Genomic DNA, 25973 nt, shown 5'->3' with positions numbered 1-25973 from the left:
AGACTGAAAATAAGAGGCGAAAATTTGGACAGTTGAGAGGTATGCCGGGCTTTCCGTTCTTAATCCCTAGGTAGTATTTTACTACCTCCGTTTCAGGTTGGCAATAGTGTGGTGCAACAATTTGTAGGGTCCCTTATTTAAATATTCTTGCATATAACATTACTCAAGAGAAGCGTCTGTCTTTTATTGACAATGCAACTGTTTCCACTCATCCCCTCTCCCGCTGAATTGCTGGGGCTTCTGTTAGTTTCTTCGCATTCCTGAGTTTTTTTTTTCCCATCAAAGTTATCTCCACACGACCTTCCAAGCGAAAGTGATGGGAGTACAAAACCATCTGCTGGTTGTCAAAGGTGGTCGCTCCAGTAAGTTAACCATTAAATGACACTTACCTAGGTGACGGTTCTCACTTTTGAAATGCTAACATTTTAGATGGATTTGAAAAACATTTATGAAACTTGTTTTAAACAAACTAGCTCTCCACCACAAAGGTCGCAGAGTACGGAGGTTATGGATGGGGTCGGGGGGCTTAAAAAGTTGTTTTTAACCTCAGACGCAGAAGGTTGATTTTCTAGATAGCTGGTTAAAGCGACCTAAGGAAGAGCAAAACCTTTAAATACATATTAGATGGATATCCCCCATTTAATTGCGTAACTGTATTCTGAATATCCTTATATTTAGAGGGGGACGACGGAGAACATTTTATTATTAACCAAACCCTCCAGTGATGACAGAAAGTCAATTTTGATAACAGATTCCACAACAATGAGAATGCTGAGCTGAGCTATTTCACGTGCTACTGTGCTGCTCTTACAAAAAATAGGATGCTAAAATCACGCCCGCCCCCCAAAAGAAAGTGTTTTGTTATTACTTTAAAATGACCCAGGTCCATCCTTAAGTAACCCTATGGTTGAGCTGGAAATCCGACGTAACAGAAATGAGAGAGAGAGAGAGAGATAAGCCTGGCCCTTTGTAGCTCCTCCTAGTTTCCTTTTTTTTTTTCCTCCTCACGGCTCTCTCAGGCACATAGTTCCACAGAGCTAGCTGAGCAGCTTACAGAATCAGAGAGGTGTCTAGAGAAGCAACAGGAGCCCCGACATCGCACCGAGGAAGCTAACCAGCAGAGGAACAGCATCTCCACCACAAAAGTAGCTGATGGTGATCATAAACCTTTAGGATTCCAATAATCTCTGCAGTTTTTGTGGGTCTCCGGCATCCTTGCACATTGACTTTGGAAAAAAGGGACTTTCACTTCAGAACACAAGGGAGCTTGTAGGGTCAGAGAAACTACACGGTAGTCGAGAGCAGTATTATTATGATAATTTTTTTTAGAGAAACAAGGTGAAGGATCTGCAACATTAAATAACAGGCTGCGTGTTAGTGGATCTGAAACTGAGCATATATTTTTAAGAGATCCTTTTAAAAAGAAGCAACCTGTCAACAGCTCCACCTGCCCTGCAACATTTTTTTTTATTTGGTGACTGTCACTGTTGGTTTTCTTGTTGTATAAAAAGGATTACACTGTTGGGTTAGCCCCCTTATTGTTGGAGGCCAGTACGAGTGGGGCTACAACCGAGGAGTGAGATGGAATAAGACTGGTTACATAAATGGAGGACAAGTTGCAAACAACATCTGCTGCTGATTTCAAAGGCAGGGATTTTCGCTAGCCCATCATCTTGACCCCCCCCCCCAGTTGCTACAAAGTACTTGTCTTTCGGTAGCCAAGAGCTGCACCCTCTCCAAAAAAATTGGCTACTTGCCCCTCATTAAACAGCCCTCATCCCCTCCGAGATGCACCCGGAACAACGCCACTGGGCTGAATTGGTCACTACCTTTGAGTCATTCCTCATCCCTAGATGCATACGATGATTTTTGTTACCGATTTGATGTCTTGACTTGAATACATTTGCCATTTTAATCACTTCTGCCTTCTAACGCCTCACCATCACGTATCCATTTCTACCGCAGCCAGAGACACTGAGTGCAGTATATGTTATGTTTTGCAGACTGAAAATCCTAGCGTACTGGTCAGACAAATTTGTCACGGATTTTGCATCCATCGGCTCGCGGTGCTTTGCATTTCAAGTTTAATGTATGAACTGGCTGTCTGTAGGGGGTGATTGCTCTGCGGAATAGTCGAGGTAACGCTGAATGGACTTGTGTTGCTCGGGGGGTTTAATTGGTGCCTTCCTGTGCTCCTTTGAGGTGTCTTCCCACACGTGCTGATCGGTTCCTGATTGGAAATAGCAATTCGTGCTAACTGATCCCCATTTTAAGCAAGGTGGAAGGGCAGACCGAGAACCAGCAACCCTCCTGAAGAGCTCCACCATATTCACAGAAGAGCGGCGAAAGCCGGTCGCCAAAGGACTCGCAGGCTGAGCAGAGGTAAGACATGCATTAATGCAAGAGCAGAGCTCAGAATTGTAGTTCAGTGCCTAATAGCCGAAGGAGGGTTGAAGTCCAGTACCACAAGTGTATGTGTATGTATGTGCATGCACACATGCGATGGGGGTGTCTGTTGCAGTCCTTGAAATAACACTTACCTTTCTGTATCAATGCTTGAGAATAAATCTGTACAGCTGTCAGTTACTGCGGTGGTTGGGGGTACAGTAACCCAGGTTCTAGGAAAGGGCGTGCCTCATCAACACTTGGGATTATATTGTGCACTGTTTGTTGATTCCCTTTAGCTCTTGTTGTAGGAGGTACTGCGATCCGAACCTAGTTTCTTGAACTCCCAACTAACGTTAATATTTTGTTTGCTTAACTGCAACGGGATTAGTAACTGGCACGAAGCCAACAAGACAGAAAGTTGTGTTACCCATGGTCATCCGTTGCAATGTGTGAAAGTGACCGGAACTAAAGGGTAAAGTGTGCCCCCCCCACCCCCCCCCCCCAAACTGCCTAGCACGAGTGGAAAGAGGTGCACAATTCCCAGTCCCATCTGAAACAACGTAAAGACTATTTACTTGTTGGGAGTAATGATTAACATGTAACCAAAGGGATCTTGTCAATTGTCCTAAAACGGCTGGGGTGGGGACTTCAGTTGCTGTGTGTGTCCTTTGAAGGGGGGGCAATGATTTTCTCTACAAATCCTATAAAGATTGCACCAAAACATTTTCCATGATTTCGCTCTAATCGTAAAAAAATGTTCGATGTGATATAGTATAAGCTCGTTTGAGATGCGGGAATTTCTATCTCCGGCTATGAGGAGGAGGTAGTGGCTAGTCCATTCCTTCGTACATACACAGCAAGTTTAAGGAATGATAACTTTCACGTTAGTATTATGGGGTAATCCCCGCATTACTAGCATTTCAGATGGACACAGTGCGACACAGAGCCTCTGTTTAACAAGTAGAAGAGTTTTTTTTTTTATTTTTTAGCAGTATTAATGTATACACACACACACACACATTATATATGTGTGTGTGTGTATATATATATATATATATATATATATATATATATATATATATATCGGGAGGCGTGCAATTTTCTTGTCACTATAACCCCCCCCCCCTTACCCTAGGGGAGAAGTGTCTTGAGAGTCTTCCAAACATTGAGTTATTTTTGCTCATTGTGAATAAAAGATTCATGGTGGAAGAAAGTCTTATTTGATAATTTGCATTTGTATTTTGCCCGCTGTTACACATTGGGGGAGGGGGTGCTTTTCTGGAGAAAGCATCCGCGAAGTTTCCTTTTCCCGCACGAGACCACCACAAACCCTGTTATCACACTGATAGTGTGGCGGAAGTTGACTTGAATACATCCCTTCATGTCCACGACCAAAGGCAACTGGAGTGGTTATAAGCATGGGATCTGTCATACTGACAAAGAAAATCCAAATGCTACCAGAAAAAAAATGGAAATATAACCAGTTTATTAATAAAGCAGAAAGTGAAGGATCTTCTGTAGACATGCAGCGAAATATTGTTCATTCCTTGGTGCAAAAGTTAAAGTTTCCTTATACAGGGAACGTTTGTGATGTTGGGTGTGTCTACCCGTCTGCCAGCTAGGGTGCATGTATCACTTACTCTGGAAGCTTATTTATAGTTTTCATTGGATGTTTATTTAGGCTTTTGTATGGAGAAAAAAAAGGATTGTGTTTACAGTGGTCCAAAAGTTTTTCTTCTCCAGTTTCTTAGAATGTTACTGAAAAATGGTATTACACCTGAAAGACAGTGAAAATTATTGAGGTTGTCAGTAAACACATTTGACAGAGAGGCAGTGAGAAGGTAAATTACAGGAAAATTATGCTGACCTTTCACATGGGTCTAACTCACCCAAGGCACCAAAATCTTCTCATAAAATGTTTTACTTGATGTGGTCTCTGTGACAAGCAAATAGTATGATGGACCCTTTGAAACTCTGAATACACAAATTATACGGTAAAGCATCCCCTCCCTTCTTTTCTGAGTTCTCCCACTATAAGATTGTCATGGAAGTTGACTGGCTCTACAGAACAAAAGTATCACAGGGTGTGAATCTTACTGAGCTAGGAAGGAAGGTGCCACACCACAGTTAAAGAGGCTTGAGTAAGGTAGTGTAGTATTTTCTTTGAATAGCAGACTGTAGTTGCTTAGTACAAGCGAGTTGGGAAAGTGGGCAATAACCACCTTTCAGATATTTGTAATAAAAGCTTTTGACAAGTTTCATTTTGTAAAGGAGGAAGAGCAAACCTTTTTTCATTTTTTCAAAACCACATAGATTTCATAGATTTAGAAGGTAAATTATGGGGAAGTTGGGCATTGCTTTTTTTTTTTAATTTTTTTAAAGAACAGAATTTACACTGAATTGTCGAGGTGGGCCACACCTACATTCTTATAGATTGCTGTTTAGATGCATAGTCAGTGTTATTGTCTATATGTGTGTGTCTTTTTGTGTGTCTATATGTATGTGGGTGCATGTTTGCCTAAGTAGTAATATACGCATATCGCTGAGAGAATAGTCTTTCTGTGAATTATCCCTGAATCCGTTTTCTTGTTGAATTACCCATCCCCCCTACCATCGCATCAAGCTTATGCATAGCTACTGTACTATACACTGAAAGAAATGTGTTATTGTGTGTCTGTCAACCAAGAAGTGTGTATGGTGCATTTCTTGCACTAATCCACCACCCTTTAAAACTTGACTCCCCTATTTTCTATTTCTTTTATTCACTGTATGTTCTTCTTACCTATTTTTAATGACTACAAATTATGTAATGCCGTGTGTATCCTATTATTTTTATGGCATAAGTGTTTATACAGTGTTAGCCTTTTACACTTGACTTGTCTTATTTTGTATTATAAGTTTGTTTTTATTGTAACTATTGCCAAGTCATATTTTACCTTTACTGTAACTATGCTTAATTAATTCTCCATGTGCATGTTTCATGGAACTTTACAAATGTTAAATCCTGTTCAATGTCTATGTTTATATTGTTTGTGGAGCTTTTCTCCCTGGGTCTCCACTGAAAATGTGCTCTTACCAGCCCAGTGGACTATCCCGGTAAACAAATGTCAATAAATGTTAAATAACAAAAATGTTGTCCGTTATATCAGTAGCTGGTTGGTATGCATTGTTGGTTATTTCCTTCCTCACTTGCTGCTTATTATTATTTTTATTGTTGTTTCCCCTAGTATTAATTATTTAAAATCAGTATTTGTCTTCTCAATATTCTTGCAGTAGAAGAGTAGAAACCCAAGTACCAGTCGATGTTCAGAATGGGTAGTTTTTTGCTTGGCAAACATTAGTTTCTTGTTTTTCCCTTATCAGGCATATTTCTGGCAAATTCTTTGTTCAGTTTAGCACACTGCAAGCTTGATATGCTAAACAGTAACCTTAGCATTGGCTCTGCATATCCCAAAAAGCCAGATTTTAAAAACAAATGTTTGTGCTGTTTTTTTTTTTTTTTTTTTTTGCCTTCTGAATTTTAGAATTAATGTTTGATACAGTGGAGATTCAGCAGACACTGACTAAACAAATATATACAAAGCTCTAAGAATACCGATCTCGGTGGACCATTTTCAGTTTCAGTCAGGGTTATGCACCAACAAAAAATGAAACAGTAGTCATAGAAGTGATAAACATTAGGTGTAAAAATGAGGCAATAATTATGCAATGGGTAGACTAGAGTAAAATGCAAAAGTACAAAACTAAAATTTCATAATACAAAAATCATAAAATAATATACTGTGAGGCAAAAGCTATGAGCATTTAACAGCAATGATATATCACCAGGCTTCTTTCAGTATAGGCAGTTGTAGAAGGGTTCACAACACCTGTAGCTTTTGTTCTGCAAGCTAGTCTTTTTGGTTCAGGGAAGGCAACATAATAGTGTATCACATAAGGGAAATAAATAGAACTGTATTTTCCTTTGAGTAAATGTACTTGCCATTAGGAAGACCATTCCCTTGTGTTGGCAGTTATTCACAAAAAAAAAAAAATCCTACTAGGCTTAGCAGCATGGATTATTTTTATTAATGCAGGTTGTCCATTGTGGCATAGAAAATCTGTTAACAAATATACAGACCTGATAGCTTGGGCAGTGATTTTCTAACTAGTGTGTGAAGTTACTCATCTGTTTTAGTGGCTCGACTGCTGGAGAAGAGCAACTTTGGTGTTGGGAGATTGCATATGCCACCCCTCCGACAGTGTGTGCAGTGCATAATTAGCTGTGATAGCAGTGTTACAGCTGATGTTTAAAAAAAGGGTTTTGTCTGGGTATCCTTTCACACTGTCTCTAGCATATGACCCTTGACTGCAAAGGTTTGGCTTGTTTTGCAATACATAATCATTTTTAAGTGCTTGGCATGAAGAAATTTTATGTCATGTGTGTTGAAATTATTGTCAGAAGTGTAGCCTGTGAGCAAAATCCCAATATGTTCTCAGATTATTTATTTTCATTTGCACAGCAGATCGCATTGTTTTCTCACATCAAGAGGTTCTCCAGGTTGATTCTTAGCTGGGGTGCCTCCTGTGTGGAGTCTGCATGTCCTCTCTCTTTTGGTCTGGGTTTCCTCTGGATGCTCTGGTTTCCACAACATTCCAAAGATATGCAGTACGTGGACTGGACACTTTAAATTGGCCATGGGTGTGATGTGACTGTGTGAGCGCGTGGTATGTAAGTACAACCACAGCAGGACTAGCCACCCAGCAGTGTTAGCCTTGACTCTAGATGATTGTCACTGTTGAAAAGACACCCTCACCCCATGCATAAAAATGGGAAAAAGCGATTGTGGATGGATGAATGTGGATGAATTTAATTTGCTGAGTAGGAAATGGCAGGGATGCCCATTTTCAGTGGAGTCACTCAGAGAAGTCTCATTAGAAATTTAGGGAAAATGACAGTGTAATTAGCTAATAAAGAAAACAAATGAATGAGACAGAGTATAGAGACAGAATGCAAATGTAGAATTAAATAACTCTTCAACATATGATAATTGCATAAATAGTATTAGTAGATGTAAGGAACAGGCTTAGGCATTATTATAACAGTCACTGACCACATGCATAATCACATTTTCCTATGATAAAATATAAGGTTTTCAGTAGAAAACTTAAAACCATTTTTTTCTTATATGACTTATGTCTTGTAATGTATTTGGTTGCCAGCCTCTTATAAACAGATTTTGTTAGGTTGAAACTCTTTTACCTACCCTTCACTGAATGAGGGGATTTTACATGTATATGTTATTTCTCCAGATATGGCCTTTAGATGTGTTGATCACTACACAAATATGTGCAGCTCCTCAGTTAATAAATTTGTATATTGTAAGCTTAGGAAGCTATGTTTTTCTTGGTACGTGACTTTAATATACATGAATGTATAATGTGGGATTTCACTCCAGAATGTCTTGGGCTAAACAGTCATGTCTATTTACAAAAAATGTTTTTACATCCATTTAAAGTAAAATAGAAGTAGAGTCCTGGCATTGCCTGTTTGTAATCTGTATGTTAACTATTACTTTATTTCTTGTTTGGCTATTTTTTATTCTCCTGTATACTAGGTGATTTGGGTGATTTTGTGTTTAACATATTTAAACTAACCATAGAAACACAACACTGGGGATTCTGATTAATCAGATGCTGGGGAGAATGTAACAGGCTTTATTCAGATTGAGAGAGTGCACACTTTTGGGTATAGGGTATTATGGTGGTGTTTAGAAGCACATGCCCCTGGCACTTGGTATACTGTTGTTTGAGTACATCAGTAAACCCCTTACATTACTTTGTGACCCTTACCTTACATTTGCAGTCTATTCAAAATCTATTTATTTTGTTTGCTTTCATTTTTAGTGTGACACTATCTGTTTATAAAAGGGCAGTATGACTGTAGTGTTTTCAACACACATCTTTTTAGATCAGCATCTCAACCGCTTAAGTTAGTGGTTTCAGGAAGCCTATGACATTGTAGTCTGAAAGTATATCAATTGCAGCTGCCATGTTAATTTTAATAGCAAGTCTCCAAGCCTGCAGTGTTAAACCACTTAGGTCCGAATTCAGAGGTGATAACTAATGGCTGGATTCCAGCAGCCCTGGTGTTGCAGGTTAAAGCCTGTAGCATGTTTTGTACCGTACCTCGCTGAACAAGCAGCAAGACTTCATTAACCTCTGATGGACAGTTAAAGTGGCCTCTTGAGACCAAGCAGTCTGGCAAGATGTGTAGCTTTTCCATATAAAGACCACTTAACCAATTCAGTATTTTCTTAGTTCTTATCTCTTTCCCCGAGTTATTGACCTAAGTTCTATATACATGCTATGTGTATGCTTTGGCCGAATCCCAATTCCCTGTATTTATTACAGACAAATCTTCCCTCTTGCATGTACCATGTAGTGTTTTTCCTCTAGTCCTCTGGCTGTGTTGCTAGCTTGTGTATCACCAAACCCTTCCATACTGCTATAACTTCTTTTGTACAGAATGGTGGACTCGTAAAACCGTTAAGCCAGCATTTGTTTTGTTATTGAACTGCATTGCTGTAAATGTGTATAGTTTATTACAGCCAGAATGTACTAGATTGGATTTAGCATTGCACTGATCAGATTAATTAATTACTATTCATTTATTGCCTGTCTTTCTAATACAGAATGTTTGTTTCTTGGCTTGAGATATAGTGTTTGTCTTGTATTACACCTTTTGTATTCCATGTGTACCCTGATTGACCAGTGTGCCAACAGTCCAGTCCTTTCTTGTTTGCATTCTATAAAGCTTATTGTCAATCTAAAAAATATCACCAGTCTTTGTACTATTCCTGAGTGTATATTTGCAGATTGTATACATTTTATTTGTTATTTCATCTCCTCTATTTTCTGACTGTAGTTTGGTATCATCTTACATTAAACTCCATGCCAACAGAACTGCATGCAATGTACTTTCCAGAGTCCATATCCCCTCCCCTGTATGCCTTGTATTCCTTTCACTTCCCCTTTTATCCTGTAGTGTTCATCCTTTAAAAACTATCCATATCTACACTTACTTTAGTTATATATATATATATATATATATATATATATATATATATATATATATATATATATTGCTGTGTTATAGTATATCTTCTTTATTGTTTGTGGTTTCTGTGTCCCAAGACTATTCCTGAAATGGTACACGTGGGCCAGTGCTCTGTCCTGGTTAACAAATAAATTTAAGTTGTATAGTGTTTTAATTAAGGGAGAGCAGGTATAAAGTGACCCCCCACCCCGCCAGCTCTTGTTCTCACATTAGTTGTCTGCTTATTGTATTAAAATTCTAGCAAATAAAATAGTGCAAGTAATCTTAGTGTGGAAGGGTGTACTTGTAGCAGTTTTAATGTTGCAGACTTTATTGGTTTTATTTTAAATACACTGAAAATTTCCATCATTGTTGCAGGTTGTTGTGAACTGCACCTTTAACATGATCCTCTCCCTCCAATAACAGGCTGTTGTAAGGGGTTTTCACCTCAGGGTTGTGATATACTTCTCAGAAGTGAGTAATTGTTGGACAGCCCATTCAGAGTAATTATGTACACTGCCTACACAATGTACTGCTAGCATCTGTCATACTGAGGTTTAATGAGTCCTATGGTACTTGAAGTAAGTAGTACTCACACAGAGGGCAGAGAATGCTGCAGTTTTCTGCTTGTTTTGTTCCCATGCTTATTTGCAACCTTGGCTAGCACTATACATAAGGCACAGTTCTTACCTTTGGTAGAGTGCTTGCTTGCTATAAAGAGGCAGTTACTCACATTCAAATTGTTGCCTTTGCCCAGTCCTTTTCCTTTGTTAAAGTTCTTGCATAAACACCAGGTACCTTGTTGCTGAGAGCCAACACGGCAGTTGCTTGTGTCTGACAGCCTCTTTCAGTCTGTATCATTTCACCTTTGTGATCTCTCTGATGTAGGTGCCTGTCTCTGCTGGTGCTTCAGTGAAACCATGCTTCGCTATATTCCCAAGTGTAGGCAATGCATTACCTCATTGCTGACCTGTCTTCATTGCACATGCTTCTGCCTACTAACCTATGGCAACTGTGCATATTTCAGCACTTAGGGGAAAGGGGTTAATTAGGTAACCTTTCTCTTTGATGATGCAGGTTTCAGAATATGTAAAGTCTGACACTGGTATGGATTCTTTTTCCCTGATTTTTGTTTGTGTAGACTTGTTTAGCTTTGGCACATGTACTGTTGAAATTTTCCTTCCTCCAAAACAGGCTGCTGTTAATAAAATATTTGAAATGTACTAGTGTGATTGAAAAACTAAGCACAGCATATTTCAACAATAGGCTAAAACATTAAAGATGAAGGCTTTCTTTCAGTAGCAAAGCTGAGTATTATAACAGAAGTAAGCACTGTGGGTTGTTGTGCACTGCAGGGCAGATATGTGTGCGACTGGAATTTTGAAGTTATGGTTGGCATTTTGAAATGCTTTTAGTATTGCTTGGTGACTGTTTGCATTTGTATGCCCCTGTTCGTCAGTGGCAGCAATATGCCATGCAGTTAGATTGGCTTATAGGTATGGAAAATGCATGTAGGAAGAAGGTACAAATGTACGAAATGCATGTAGGAAGAAGGTACAAATGTACGAAATGCATGCAAGAGCAAATGTACAAAATGCATGCAAGAGCAAATGTACGAAATGCATGTAGGAAGAAAGTACAAATGTACGAAATGCATGCAAGAGGAGAGGAGAAGACTGGATTGCTGAAGCTTATTTTACCTAGATACATGACACTATTTTTTAATAGAGGAATGGAGTTCCTATGTGTGTGCATGGTACATTGTAATATACTCTCTTTTAAGTGGGTTAAGTAGAACTGGGGGGACTAGGATGTGAGGGATCAGCCACAGTATGCTTGCACCAACACTGTGCAGGCTGTGCCACTTGTATGTCTCTGGTGGGCCATTTGTATGTGTTTCAGTATGTTAGTTTTTTTTTCAAAGGCATGTTTGTGTGTGTGGTTGGATCTTTTTGAGTGGAATGCAGTTTTACTACTATGTCTTTTCCACTTGGTCACCACCACCCTTTTCTCACAACTTCTGCACTTTTCTGTCGAGTACTTGTCATTTTTTAGTAATATATACTGAATGTTTTACACAGTCACGCAGCAGGTAGCATTGTCACATCACAGCAAGAGGTTCCCCAGTTCAGTTCTCATTTGGGTTGCCTTCTGTGTGAAGTCTGCATGTCCTCCCTGTGTTTGCATGGGTTTCCTCTGCGTGCTCTGTATTACATTGTCAGTGGATCAGACACTATACATTGGCCATAGGTGTAAGTGTGTGGTATGGAAGAACAACTGCGGCTGGACATCTAGAGCAGTCTGTCAACAGAATGGTAATCTGGCCATTGTTGTCTGATAGACTGTACTACCAATGAGATAGATTCACATTTACAGCTGTATATCATAGTGAGAAGAGGGAAGACTGTGTGGTAAAAATTCCTCCCATGAAGGTTTGCAGCTGCAGTTAAGTTTGTGATATGCATTCATGTTTCACAGCAGGAATTCTTTATGTGCTATATTCTTCTGTCTAGTTAATCAGTCCAGAGAAAGTCAGCCTGCCATACATGACTCAAATGCTTTATACTTTAAAGTAGTATTTAATATTTTCCAAAACATAACAAATGGCATTAATTTACATAAATTTTAATGACTTTCAACAACATTTATATTTTAAAATAATATTATTTATTGTATTTATATCATGCCTCTCAACCTCTTAGCACAAGAAGTCGGGACAAAGCCTGATATAATAAGGAAACAAAGGCCCAAAAATAGGGACACATTTTAAATATTGCTCATAAACTTACAATGTTGTTAGAATAACATGATTTGTGTTAGTGTGTATTTTTCTGAAAAATATCAGGTCTGAACTTCAAATGTATGTCATTATTTAGTGATTTCAGTCCTCAGATCATCCCAGTAAGTTGCCAAAAAACCACAGATTTTATGAGAAGCAGACCAAAAATATGAGGCAAAAATCTGAACATTCTGTGAAAATGTGGACAATTGAGTGGTATAATTTACATTGTTAAATCTGTTGTAGTCCTGTCTGCCTTAGGTTTGTCTGCATCTAGATCGTAGTATGATTCTTTATCTTTCATTTTACGTCTTCCAAAAATTAACTATAATTCTTTATTTCTGAGATGGCCAAATGTGTGTTTGTATGTTTGTGTGTCTTTATTAAGAGTTTGGTTGTTTATTAACAAAGTTAGTGGGCTGATACACAACCCCTTAAGCCACAAGCCAGACTAAAAGGTAAACGCAACGCAAACACAAAATCCAGTCTCAAAATAGGAGAGAAGAATTCTAAATGTATCACTTTTACATTTAATAACACACGCATACATGTGTGTGTGTGTGTGTGTGCACACATATATATATATATATATATATATATATATATATATATACACACACATGTGTATATATGTATATATATGTGTGTGTATATATATATATATATATATATATATATATATATGTATGTAAAGAGAGAAAGGTATATAAAAATGTAAGGGGAAAACAAAAATAACTATAAAATGCAACAGTTTTAATATTCTCATTAATCGGGTGTGTAAAACAAGTTAGCAAATCATTGCAATGTGATTAGTAAATTGTTTGATTTCAGATATATTTTGTATTGAATGACATCTCTGAAACATGCATATCTTCATCTATCTTGTCATGCCACTTTATGTACAGGTTTCAGGAAAAACAATACATTTTCACTGTGCCGATATTTGGACAGAAGTACTGTTCTGCCTTCAGATGTACATAAACCTAATTGTCTGTCTGTCTGTTTAGGCAGTTTCCTTTCAATATGTGCTTTTGCTTTACTTGTGTAGACAGCTACAGCCGTATGCAGTCTGAACTGCACTGAAGTCAGCGGAGCCATTAGAATTCATTTTCTCACTTACCAGGCACTTTCGCCTTTTATTGATCAGTCTTGTTTTATGCATCTTGACTGATAAAACCCTTTTCTATGATGTGTTCAGCCTATTTGTCTGCATAGTTCCTTAGGAGCCGTACAATATGAAGTAACCAAAGCATTTGATTTGGAGCTCATTTATGGCTAAGACTGTAATAAATGTAAAATGTAAGTAACCGAGTACAGACAAAAACAAAATCATGTTCCTGTTGATAAAATGTATTTATGGCATTCTTATGGGGGGGGGTTCTGACAAATTGGCATGGTATTGGAACACATGGTAGTTAAGTATGTAGATGACATGTATACTTGTGGTATCCACTTTTGTATATGATTAACGTTTATGTAGCGCAGGTTTTTGATTACCTCACTTAGTAGTCGAACCTCTGAAGTAGTGTCCATTAAACCTTCTGCTCAATGGCTTTTCAACTTGATCTGTGTCCTCTGTCATTCTGATTTGAGTGTCTCTTGAGTACAGCTGTCTGGAAAGCCTTACTGCTACTGGAAGTCTGCGTCTGTAGTGTATTTTGCCGAAGGAATCCTAATGAGGTTTGTGTGACTCTCATTCCCTATCTGATGTAATTGTCATTGTGGTACAGAAGTTGCTTCAGTGTCTGTACATGTGAACACAATTGTTCAAACATTTTGATTTGTATCAAGGTGATAACCTGATAAGAGCACACTTGACAAATTCTGGCTTGAAGGCTGTTGCCTTGTGATGACCAAAATCAAATATATAGAGAGATGTTATTGTTGACAATATTCTGGTGGTTAGTCTGTACATGATTGTTTAAGTAGCTCAGCCTGAAGCAGTGTGCACTTGTTCAGTTTGTCAGTGTCGTGTGCACTTGTTCAGTTTGTCAGTGTCGTGTGCACTTGTTCAGTTTGTCAGTGTCGTGTGCACTTGTTCAGTTTGTCAGTGTAGTATGCACTTGTTCAGTTTGTCAGTGTCGTGTGCACTTGTTCAGTTTGTCAGCGTGGTGTGCAGAATCATGGTGCTGGTCACCTTTAAAAAATCAGATTTACTGAATGGCAGCAAAATGAAAGGAACTAGATGACATCTTTTCCATGAAAGAAACCAGAATGAGTGAGAGCCCTCTTCACTGGGAGGCTTAACACCAATCACATCCCATGAATTTATGATAATAATATGGTCAAGTCACATCAGAAAAGGCACGAATACTCTCATCTGATAGTCTTCCTCTTCAGAAATGTGCCTTCCTCTTTCAGTTTTGGTAAGGTGATTGAACATTTGCACTCCAGCAGCTGGCTGTAAGCCTTGTTGCCCATGGTTAAGCTGCAGCAGGTATTCTGTTTGTGCCAGAGCAAGGGGTTGTGGTCACTTTTTCTTATTGTCCCCTCCGTTCCTTCTCAGGCCATTCATCTAACTTGCTGCCTGCCTTGCCACAACACATTCTTGCTGCCTGTTTCCGTCAGTACTATCTAGCAGGTTTGATTACCCTGTGACATGTCATCAGCTGAGGAATTGCAACATGTAATAAATTATTATTCAATATCTCATTTATCTTGCTGAGGGTCATAAGGGAGCTAGATCCTAGCCTTGCACGAAGCTGGAATAACACATGGAACCATTCTTGAACAGGATGCTAGTTCATTACAGGACACATACAAAATCACTAAGAGTATTTTACTGTATTACCAGTTTCATTTACTGGTAGGTCTTCTTGGTGTGGCAAGAAACTAAACACCTTGGTGCAAAAACTTTGTTGATGCGGGGTGGTGGGGGGCATAATTCTGTAGAGAAAGGCACTACAGTTAAGAACTAAAGTAACATAGCAATGCATTATGAGTACAAAAGTAAGTGTATTTATAATTTATTAAATTTTTTAGCAATTTTGGCTGAAAAAACAACAATAGCACATGTAGCCAAAATGCAGTGTACACAGATTTAACTTGATTGATTTATCCTGACTAATTGCTGGATTAACTGAGTTGTAGTGTGTAATATTAGATGTAGCAAGCTAAAGATGCTCAGGTTTGGGGGGGGGGGTGAATGTTGCACTCGGCAATGTAAGATGTGTTAGAAAGGATGTGATTAGTAAGTGAAATGGCTCACCCTGTACCCTTTACAGCCATGATCCAGGGTAAATGGGGGGGGGGGGCAACAGTATGTATTTTGTGAAGTGTTAGGAAACCAGAGTACCCAAAGACAACCTACAAAGGCATAGAGAGGATAAGCAGTGGACTTGTGGTCTGGACTGAATAACCCTGGAGTTAAAATCCTTAACTTTTGAGCCACCAGCCCCCAACACGTACATACCAATCCTTCGGCAACAGTATGTATTTTGTGAAATGTTAGGAAACCAGAGTACCCAAAGACAACCTACAAAGGCATAGAGAGGATAAGCAGTGGACTTGTGGTCTGGACTGAATAACCCTGGAGTTAAAATCCTTAACTTTTGAGCCACCAGCCCTCAACACATACATGCCAATCCTCCTACCCCGCACTCACCCTGCCTCATTTAACCTCTTATTTTACCTCATAGAAAGTCTGTAGCTGCTGCAAGTCTTGTTCTGTTTCTTTGCTGCTTCAGCATGACATTATTAGTGTGATCATGCTGAAGGAAAATTTCCATAGTAATAATTTATTCTCACTCCCTTTGTTTCATTTATATATTATGTAGACAGTGCTTGCCCATAAAGGAGGCTTCGTATTCGTACTTGGAAATATAAAGCATTTAAGGCATTGCATAGCAAACGTTTGAAGGGTTTCTCTACACAAAATAATATTTTGTAGTTGTAACTTTCAAAGAAAAAAACATATATATATATATATATATATATATATATATATATATATATATGTATGTATATATATATATATATGTATGTAGTGTGTAGAAAAACATCCTGGTTCTGTACAGAATTTTGTGCATAGCATTGCTGACTGAGATAAATAAGTCAGTGTTATACTTATTAATTTATGTTCTAGGAAATAAAAAGCAATAAAAACATTTACTGATATTTGTGTGGTTTTAATACAGCATTTCTAGTAGATTACATATGCTTACTGTTAACCACAGCTTTAAGATTCCTTTTGTTTTGAAGTATATATTACATATTTGCTTTCTTCCTTTTTGGAGGGGTTGTTAACGAGTCACTGTTTAGCAAGGTTTAGGCTGATTAAATGTTTCCATGCATTTGAAAGCATGAATCAAATTACAATTAAATATTTTAATGAGCAAAGTTTTATGTAAAGCAACAACTTTTCACTGGTTATCATCTTTAGTTTTACAAATACATTTACTCATGTTACTGGCAAAGAAGTGATAAACTGCTGAATTAACTAATTTGTAACATGAAGAGCTGGGCTCCAAAACTAGTTTTCTTTTCTGTATTCCAGAATACATTTTTTTAAACTGTTAAGATACAAAGCAAATCAAATCTTATATTAGTTAAGGTGAAATATCTTAAGACTGTTTTTAGCACGCATTAAGGAAACAGCTAAGGATGTAGATTTATGATTTATACAGAAAGGTATGTAGGTGGGTTAGTATTCTTACAGGTGCAGCTTTGCATTGTCTTCTTTTTTTGTTAGCAGGCCAAAGCAATTAGACGCTGTTACTTACAGGCCAGATGTAATTCCTCACTGCTTCTCGGTGCATGGTACTGCCTCCTTATGCTGTCATCTCACACACATACACAACACATTTATCTATTAAAAGTTAACATATTGTGTGAGGTTTTGAAAGATTCCAAGATAGCCTGATAATTCTGGAATGTGCATATTTTTTTTGTTGAAAGTGAGAACTTCTGACTAATCTTCTGTTGGCCTTTTCCATTGAACAAGATTAAAGGTGCAGTAGAGGTAAGGTTTCTATTACAACTTTTAATATAAGTAGCCCAGTCTTAAATGGATGAGCAGGAATATTTAAAATCTTAGTAGCTTGGAATTATTTTAATGTTATTAGTTTTGTTATTTTATTGCTTTGGCATATTCCATGAGTATAGTTAACAACATTGCTCTGCCTTTTTATCAAAATGAAGTAATTTTTCTTATTAAGCTGAATGAAAGTTGCTCTTTTTTGGCAAATAACTCAGAGTCAAATATGTTTTTCCAAAGAGCCATCTGTAAATAGTGATTCTGGTAATGCTGTTTACAATAACACGAGCTTTGCATATCTTGCAGCTCTTTCAAAGAGGGAAATGATCTGGCGAAATATTGTCAAATATTTCACCTTTGGTTTTGCTTAGGTAGCAAAATTGTGAAATTACATTTGATGAATTAGAATCCTGAAGTTTGAGTCTTGAACGCATGGAAAAAATCTCAAATTTTTTCACAGTTTAGATGGGCAATGTGTGATTATTTGCAGTATTAGTGGAAGAATATTATTATGCTGTCAACCTTTGTACTAGCAATATCAAGTGTAGTAAGAAACTCCAAAAGCTTAAACAAAAGGTGTATCTCATTGTTTTGTGTGCAATTTGTTCTGTGATCCAAGAATGTGTCATGCAACTTTGTCCTACATTATGTGATTACTGTTATCTTTCATAACAGTAACATTATATTCTATTTTTTAGTCCTGAGTACATTGTTTCTGTGAAATTTTATTATCTATCATTGTTCAGAGAAATTCTAGAATCATCCCCTATATTGATTTGGGTGATTGATTTGTTGCCCGCATTTCTGGGGGAAGGGTTTTATTGAATTGCTTTCCTTTAAAAGTTAGCAAGTGCATTTCTTTTATCACAAAGAACAATGTTCCCAGCAGGATAAGAAGGCTGTAAATGGAAAGTACAGAATGAGATTGGAACTGAAGGGACTTTTTTGTATTATCTGTGTACTGCCACATGGCCTCCATTGGTTTATCTTTTAAAAGCAGTTCTTTTCTACCCATACACCAGCTGCAGAACAAACATCCACAGCTGACCAAGCTATGCCATTTGTAGCTTTTGATTTAGATGGTAGTACATTGCTGTCATCATAAAATACTACTGGAATTTGGGCAGTGACTGCCCATTTTCATGGTTAGTAGCGCCAGTTATACAGTGTATCCAAATCAGGAAAGGGCTTGTCTTGTTTTTAGCCCCCCCCCCCACCACTTTTCGGGCTTAACTTAAAAAAATGAAGGCAGCATAAAGCTGTTTACTTTGCACATGCAATGTTATTAGTTACATTTTGCTACCTATCTTCCAACAGATTGAATTTCCTTTGAAAATAGTTTAGTCTTCTTAGTGAAGAAGTAAGGGGGATTTGATTGTCTTGGTTTGTGGCTCCTTGTGATCACTAATTAGCATAATATCTATCAAAATAAATGAATCTAATATTGAAAGCATGTGTGAAATATCAATTTCTGGATGAAGTAATCTGCTTGTAAGCAGACAAATTCTGAGATTTTTTTGTAAGGTGCTACTTAGATGGTAGTAACCTGTTTTGTAATAAATAACCTCCCACTTTACCCTTTTTGAAGCAGAACTGTGGCCAATTGCTCTGAAGGGTATGTGTTGTCTCATGATTTGGTCAAGTATTAAGGTGTTAACATTAAGGTAGTCCTGTACACAATCATGTCTTGTCTCTCTTTTTTTCCTTCTCATTGTCGGCATATGATCTCAGATATAGCTGCAAACTTTTCCCTTCCTGTTGTTTATTTTGCAGGAAGTCACTCTCAGTATGATTCTCAAAATAAGAAGGTCACAGCCAGAAATTCAGGACAACAAATCCTGAATTTCTGTCTGTGACCTTCTTATTTTGAGAATTGCTTTAAATGGATAAAATCAGAGCTATGTGTGGAGCTGGATGTGGAAACTATTAGAACATGTAAATGTGGGGGGCACAAGAAAGGTCGTGATGCTACTGCCACTACAGACATAGCCAAGAGCATATAAGGAAACACATATGTATTGTTTGAAGGGGAAATAAATGGTGGGATAGTAGTATTCTTAAAAACTCACAGTGCTTGCATACCCAATAGATGACATATTTTGTTGCTTAATGAAGACAGTCTGATTCTTTTGAAAATTGTCTGGTGCAGTGGGTAGTACACTTGCCTTTGGTACAGGAGGCTGCGGGTTCTTTTCCCACCCTGGGTAGATGGATTGCTGCTGTGTAGTATAAGGGTAATACTGCACTCCTAGTTCCTTGGCCTTCAGATGAGACATTAAATCGAGGTCCCATCTGCTTGAGTTGGTAGTTCAGGCAGATGTAAAGATCCCACAGCAGTATGGAAAAGAGTAGGTGAAGTGCCTTGATGCCCTGGCAAAATTTTCCCTAGTAGTATAAATACCACCTCGCATCTCCTCTGAAAAATATCTAGTAGTTTAATGAGACTATCCCAATCCATAAAGAATAAATAAAAAAATACTACTACTTTAACTATTTTATATGTGTAGCTACTATTTTTTTAATGGAAACCGCTGGTATAATTGGATAAAATCAGCTATTTGTGGAACAGATATGTTTTTTCTTCTTCTTTGTCTTTGTGACATATGAAAGTTTTAATTTTTACTATTCAGTTGTGCTGGTATTCCTTACCTGGCCTGAGTCAAAAGTTCATATTTTCCAAAATCAGCAGAATTAAGCAAGTTGCTGTTCATTTTGTTCATTCACTAGTTATTGTGAGTTTGTGGCACACACGAGTGCCTGTGGCCTTGTTTAGTTGTATTTCTTTCCAGCATACAGCTAGTTTGATGCTTCTAGTAGTTCACTCAACTCCAACATTACCCTAGCAGAATGAGTTGGGGTAGTACTAGTGTGTTATGTCATCATGTACAAGTGATCGGTTTTCATAGCTTTCCCTTGTGTTCCACCATTTCTTCAAGGCGAGCATGCTTACTTGGAATGCATTTTTGCTTAAAAGCTTCACCTGTTATAAGATGTCTGCTTCCTTATTTAACTAGTTTCTGCTGGTGCACCTTTGACCTCCACAATGGGTGTGGTGAGAAGAATGAGATAAAAAAAAATGCAAAATGATCAAAACTTTAAACACTACTGCAGTTTAGATGTAGGCTAGGCTGAACTGATTATGTCATGAGGAGGTCTGCTGTTTCTCTGTATCCCTCCCATAAAAAGTAACTAGAAACCAAGTGAATCATGGCCCATACTCCATTACAAGTCTGGATTTTACTCAGATTTTTAGATCCATATAATGTTATCGCTGTATTCTGCCATGAACTGTTTATGAAACAGGTTTGGTAGCATGGTGCATGGCAACTTTTGCTTGCTATAATATAGTTTTTATTGTAGTAATAAGCAAACTAAAAGAATTGTGGAAAGGATAATCTTTCTCTCTGTGCACCCAAAATATTTACAACATTGATAGTACAGTCTCACATTTTTCCATGTTGTTGATGAATCTTGTTCTACTTGTTTGTTTAGGCATATTCTACTTGTTTGTTTAGGCATATGGCAGTGTCCATTTTGGCATACTGGTGACTACTACTGGTAGAACCACGCCTTTAATGAAGGAAGGAGCTGAAGCTGTGTATACCGAGAGGTATGTGCCTTAACTGTATCTTATTTACCCATGCACCTTATAGGAGAGTAGTGCTCTACTTGTAATTTCAAAATGCCTTTTAAGTATAATGTTTATTTAGACTAAATGACCTTGGTATACACAAAAAAAGTAATCTTCATACTGTAGTCACCCCTCATTATCAGGAACCCAGACTGCATTTAGTTGGTTGACCTGTACTTTTTGAGTAGAGGAAGGATCTTTGTGTCACTGGTTGTGTCCCACCACCTGATTTTTCTGTGTGGTGATACTGAAGCACGTAACACACAGCATGTAAGATTTGGCCTAACAGCAATACAGAATCAGAGCATATGAAGTAATACACTTTTTCTTAAGTAAAAGTCTATAACTCTTAATTATTGTCATTATTCATTAAGTGTAATTCACCACTTTTCCTCCAAAAGTCACTAGTTTTAGGAGGGATTAAGAGGGACAGAGCTAAAATTTGAGTCAAAATCAGGGACGTCCCTGAAAATCAGGGACAGTTGAGAGTTATGGTGACATCTGAAGTCCCCCATTCCATGTCATCTGTGAACATTCAGTCCTTGCAGTGGACTTTATGCCATCTGTATCAAATTAACTAACTAATCACAATAGTCTGACCTTTGAGTTAGTTGGTAACAAGCTGCTTACTTCATTCTTTGGCATCATGCAGACGGGCATTGACCTTATGGCTATCTGTGAGCTAGCTTTTCATGTAGTGTGCCATTGAAGAGTATTTTCTTCCCGTGTGTCATTAATAGAAATTGGCAGACTAGTTAATGGCATGTTACTTTGTTAACCTGTAATGATGCCTATAGAAAAGGTACAGTGACCTCAAACTGACCTATAGCTGTTGCCCTTGCAAAAGTGCTGTCTTAAGTGCTTCAGAAGGGCACTTTGTGTCATGGTAGTAAACGTTGCTGTTGTCTACATATATAAAATGTTGTCATTTTAAGTAGTAATAAAATACACTTCTGCTGAACATCTGCAGAAACCACAGAGTAGTATTTAAAGCCATTCGCTTACTTCATTGTATTTAATATGATTTTGTGACTGTTTCCTCTCATTTTGTGACAGCTTCAGATGAAATGCTGTATAGCTGTCATTACCACGTACCCGTTGTAACAGAAGAAAACCATCCCAAGCTGATTAATGATTACACTAAATGACAGCAGTTTGTGTTGATGGGGCTGATGAAGCCGATTCATCTAGTTGTGAGGCATATGTTGTAGTTTACATTTAAAACCGAAGTATTTGGGCACCCATAACACAGAGGATAATCACAACAATGGCAGCTTGATTAAACAGGTGATTGCTGGTATGTAAACAAAATAGCAATGTGGTGGTTTACTAAATCTGCTTGGTTTGAAATGGCTTTGGATGCCTTTACCCATTAGACTAAATGAACAAATCATCAGCCTTTACTACTCTACAGGTAATGTTTTTTTTGTAGTTGTGCAGTAACAGTACTTTATATGAGGCTTGATTACTACACCTTATGAGAGAAATCACTTCTGATTTCGGTTGTCCATGTTCTTGCAGATCAAGTGGTCTGTTGTATTAATTGCTCTGTTGTTTGAGACTATTGTTTGGAGATAGTAGCCAAACTAAGTTTAGGAAGGGGTACATGTGGTTGTAGGGACAATTTGAAGCATCTTTAATGTGGCTTTTAGTGTACCATCACGGAAAGACCATGACAGGGAATGAATATGAAGCAAAATTAGATATTTAATGTAGAAAACAATCAACACATTGAGACTAAATTGTGAATGAATAAGCCCATTATACATAGTAACTAGGCAGTGTGCACAGATTATGTTGTATGTACTTCTGTTGATATACTGCATTTACCCCTGCTTTTATGACCTGAGACATTTGCTTATCCATGTATCAATTGCATGCTGATGTCCAGTTACAGACATCTGTTCTTTAGCAAACCAGTATGAACGATTAAAGAAAGCACAGTAAAACGCAGTGTGCCATTGTATTATCTGCTAGACAGACATAGATTGGTATTAGAGTAGTATCAAGGCAAAGGTAACTGAGGAAAAATGAGCACTGTTTGATACCAAAAGATGGCCGACACAGACCCTTCACATTCACAATGCTGTAGTGTGTGACAGGATGATATTGTGCTTATTTTGCTTTGGTTAGCCCTCCTTGGGGAATCTACACATCAGAACATTATTACAGTACAACATATGTTGATAGGAAATATTCTTGTCTAAGCAGTGCTCTATAAGGCACCTTCAATTAGAACTGAGTGTATTATGCCACTGAGTAAGTTTAAGTACGTAAAAGGATACCACTGTACATCTTGTTGGCAGTCTGGAAAATGTATCTTAGGACTCTTGAGTAGCTAGGTTTCCAATTGTAGCATTGTCAAAGAAAATGTACGTCAGGGGCAAGGCAAATACATCCAGAATGCTAGATTCCTTGGCATTTGATTTTTTGTGTTTACTGCCATCCATTCTCACAGCTGCTCTGCATGTCTGGCTTTTTATACATAAATAACATTTTGTTAACATAAGTAACATTTTGTTAACCTGGCTAATCCAGTTTACCTGAATAAAACAGCCCTGCTCTAGTACCAACATATTACCAATGCCCTTCCTTTGGCAGCCAAGTCAAACATGTCTCCTAAAATCCTTGCACTTTGTATTGTTTACAGGTCCCAAGTAAATAACTGGGTAAAATGTGTACGCCTCATCTGCGCATGTTAAATTGTATATACCACGATATTGCACAGTATATTTTGTCATTTTTTTCGTAGTTGCATGTGTAAATGAATGCAGTGTGGAGCTCTTCTCTCCTGGCTGAACACCTGCTGAGAAGAATCTTTACTCAGTTGAACTTTAGTAGTCATTTAAAGACAAATAAAATAAAACTATAAAAAATATTTCCAAGCTTGCAGAAAATAGTTTTCATTTAAACTGGAAAAGGTACAGAAAAACAATATTGAAGTATTCTTTGTATAGGTACAACTTTAGTAGTCATTAAAGACAAATAAAATAAAACTATAAAAAATATTTCCAAGCTTGCAGAAAATAGTTTTCATTTAAACTGGAAAAGGTACAGAAAAACAATATTGAAGTATTCTTTGTATAGGTACAACTGTAAGTTGTATCCATTTTTGTTTATATTTGGAAAGCATGCTCACCTTTCACAGAGTTCAGTTGTTCTGCCAGTGGTGTAGCATCCTCTTTCTGGACTTTAGAGTTTGGATTCCTATATAAATATGAGATGTTTGCTGATGAGACATTTTACTGGGTCAGTTTAGTTGCCTTACCTGCTGAAGATCAATTGGTACTGTAAGCAGATGAGGCTATTAACTATAAAACTGCCACTGGCTAAAACCCACCCAAGCATGATAGCCAAGTAAGGACTAGTGATAGAAAATTGCTGCCCCCATTACACTTTGTCAGACAGACTTAGACGTGACTGGTCACTGTTCCTTTTCAGGTGGCAGTGACTGGAGGCTGGCTTGCTGTGGGTAAACATTCATGAGGACGGGGTTGCTGACAGATACCTGCAGTGAGTTTGTGTACACTTTCAGAATTGATGTACTTGCAGGTAATCTTGTGTACATTCGGGGAGCTGAATTGTTGGACAGAATGAAAGAAATCTCCAATCTTGCATTCAGAAAATTAGGGTAGGGTATAGACACTTGGGGCTTATGGCAAATATGGAAGGAAAAGTAAGTTCCTACTGTGATCAAATCATAACTGTACTACTAACAAGGGGGTCGTTCCCTGCATTTAACACTTGGTGACTCTGCAGCCAAAACATTGCTTTAGCAGGTTGATTCCACTTTTCCCTTCCAGAGTATGGATGTGTTATGTTTGCTGTTTTTTTTTTTTTTTTTTTTTTTTTTTTTTTTGCAGTCCTAATTTACACCATAATATCATACAGTTTTGGAGTGGAGTGTTTTGTACGAATGTGGTGTTCATTTGCAGGAAGAACAGGGTGTTTTTAGCACATTTGTTTGCATGTTGTTTTACAACAAATTTAGAAAAGTGCTAGTATAATGGTAAATGGGTACTTGCATTAGCTCACTTGTTAACAAGTAATATATTGTACACGATAAACTCAGTTGTAGGTCAGATGGCAGCAGTTGAGGGTACAGAATGACATAAGCTGTCAGGGGTAGGCCTAGCAAAAAGCACTAGCATAAGCTATTTGTGCTTGTTTTCTGAAAAATGGGCAGTTTGTAAGACTTCTAGTTTGTGCAGCATTGTGTGTGCCAGAATCGGCTTTCATTTCTTCTACATTACTGGCTTAGCAATCAGCTGCATGCGTTTAGTATGGCTTTTTAATCTGCTGATTAATTTTATACAGCCAAGAGTTAATATTCCACTCCAACCTTAAGCATCAATTTCCTTATGTTTGGAAAGTAACAAAACACACTGTAAGGTGCAGTTTTAAATTATCAAAAAGGGGGAAGAGCTGTTGATCTAGGTGAGCTTATGGTCTGTGTATCAAAGCTTTTCATCTTTCTGCATTCTGCACTTCAATTGTGGGGACTTGTACTATGAGATTTCCATAATTTTAGAAGAAAAATGTTGGATTGTGTGGTGTCTTTGAAGGTTTTGGTTAGCTGAATTTAACCAGACCTGATGCCCAGGTGTTTATCATGTGATGGCCCGATACCTGTAGTTGTTGGTACTGTGGCAACACACGCAACCCTGAGTTAGAGGCTCCTATTAACATCAGTGCAGTCTGGCTTTGCTGAATGCTCAATAGCCTGTCCAAGACAATATTTTTCTCAGCAACCTTGCATAAAAGTGCTGGCATGCGTGCAATACTTTTTTCCTCTTAGTCAATCTCTGTGGTTGGTGGGTAATACCGGTGGTCGGTTGGTCTGAATTTTTTCCTTTAATGTGTGCTACAGATATGTCATGTTTACTAGAACATGATAGTAGATTACAAAACTATGTGACTGGTCTTTGACTACATAACAAAGCAAACTATATTGCAAGAAAACCTAAATAGTCACTAGAGAACATAGGCTGGGATAATGTAATGGAATATTTCTTGGAACAAATTTTATTGAATTCCGTTTGTCCACAAGCAACAAGATTAGGTGCTCGGCATTTGCTGACATGGGTACAGAACTGTAGTGTGGGTGGCCCCTGTTTACACT

At 37.8% G+C, this 25973-nt stretch overlaps 1 protein-coding gene across 4 annotated transcripts in view; it reads left to right on the top strand.

The window, feature by feature from the left end:
• The first annotated feature begins 1016 nt into the window (after positions 1 to 1016).
• Positions 1017 to 25973, top strand: part of PCDH1 (protocadherin 1) — a 1308367-nt gene continuing 1283410 nt past the window's right edge. For 2 of the 4 annotated variants that reach the window (XM_044069420.1, XM_044069423.1), the window contains exon 1: positions 20748 to 20830. In XM_044069420.1, coding sequence (XP_043925355.1) covers positions 20796 to 20830 — 35 coding nt within the window. In that variant the 5' untranslated portion in view covers positions 20748 to 20795. Of the gene's footprint in view, positions 2383 to 16903; positions 17206 to 20747; positions 20831 to 25973 lie in introns of those variants that run through there. The other 2 variants (XM_044069421.1, XM_044069422.1) reach the window with 2 other exon arrangements.

Source organism: Protopterus annectens, chromosome 4.part0 (assembly GCF_019279795.1).
Source record: "Protopterus annectens isolate FY-2018-M chromosome 4.part0, PAN1.0, whole genome shotgun sequence".
Lineage (NCBI taxonomy): Eukaryota > Metazoa > Chordata > Ceratodontiformes > Protopteridae > Protopterus > Protopterus annectens.
The sequence above is the reverse complement of the archived record's forward strand: the minus strand, read 5'-3'. Positions and strand labels throughout refer to the sequence as shown.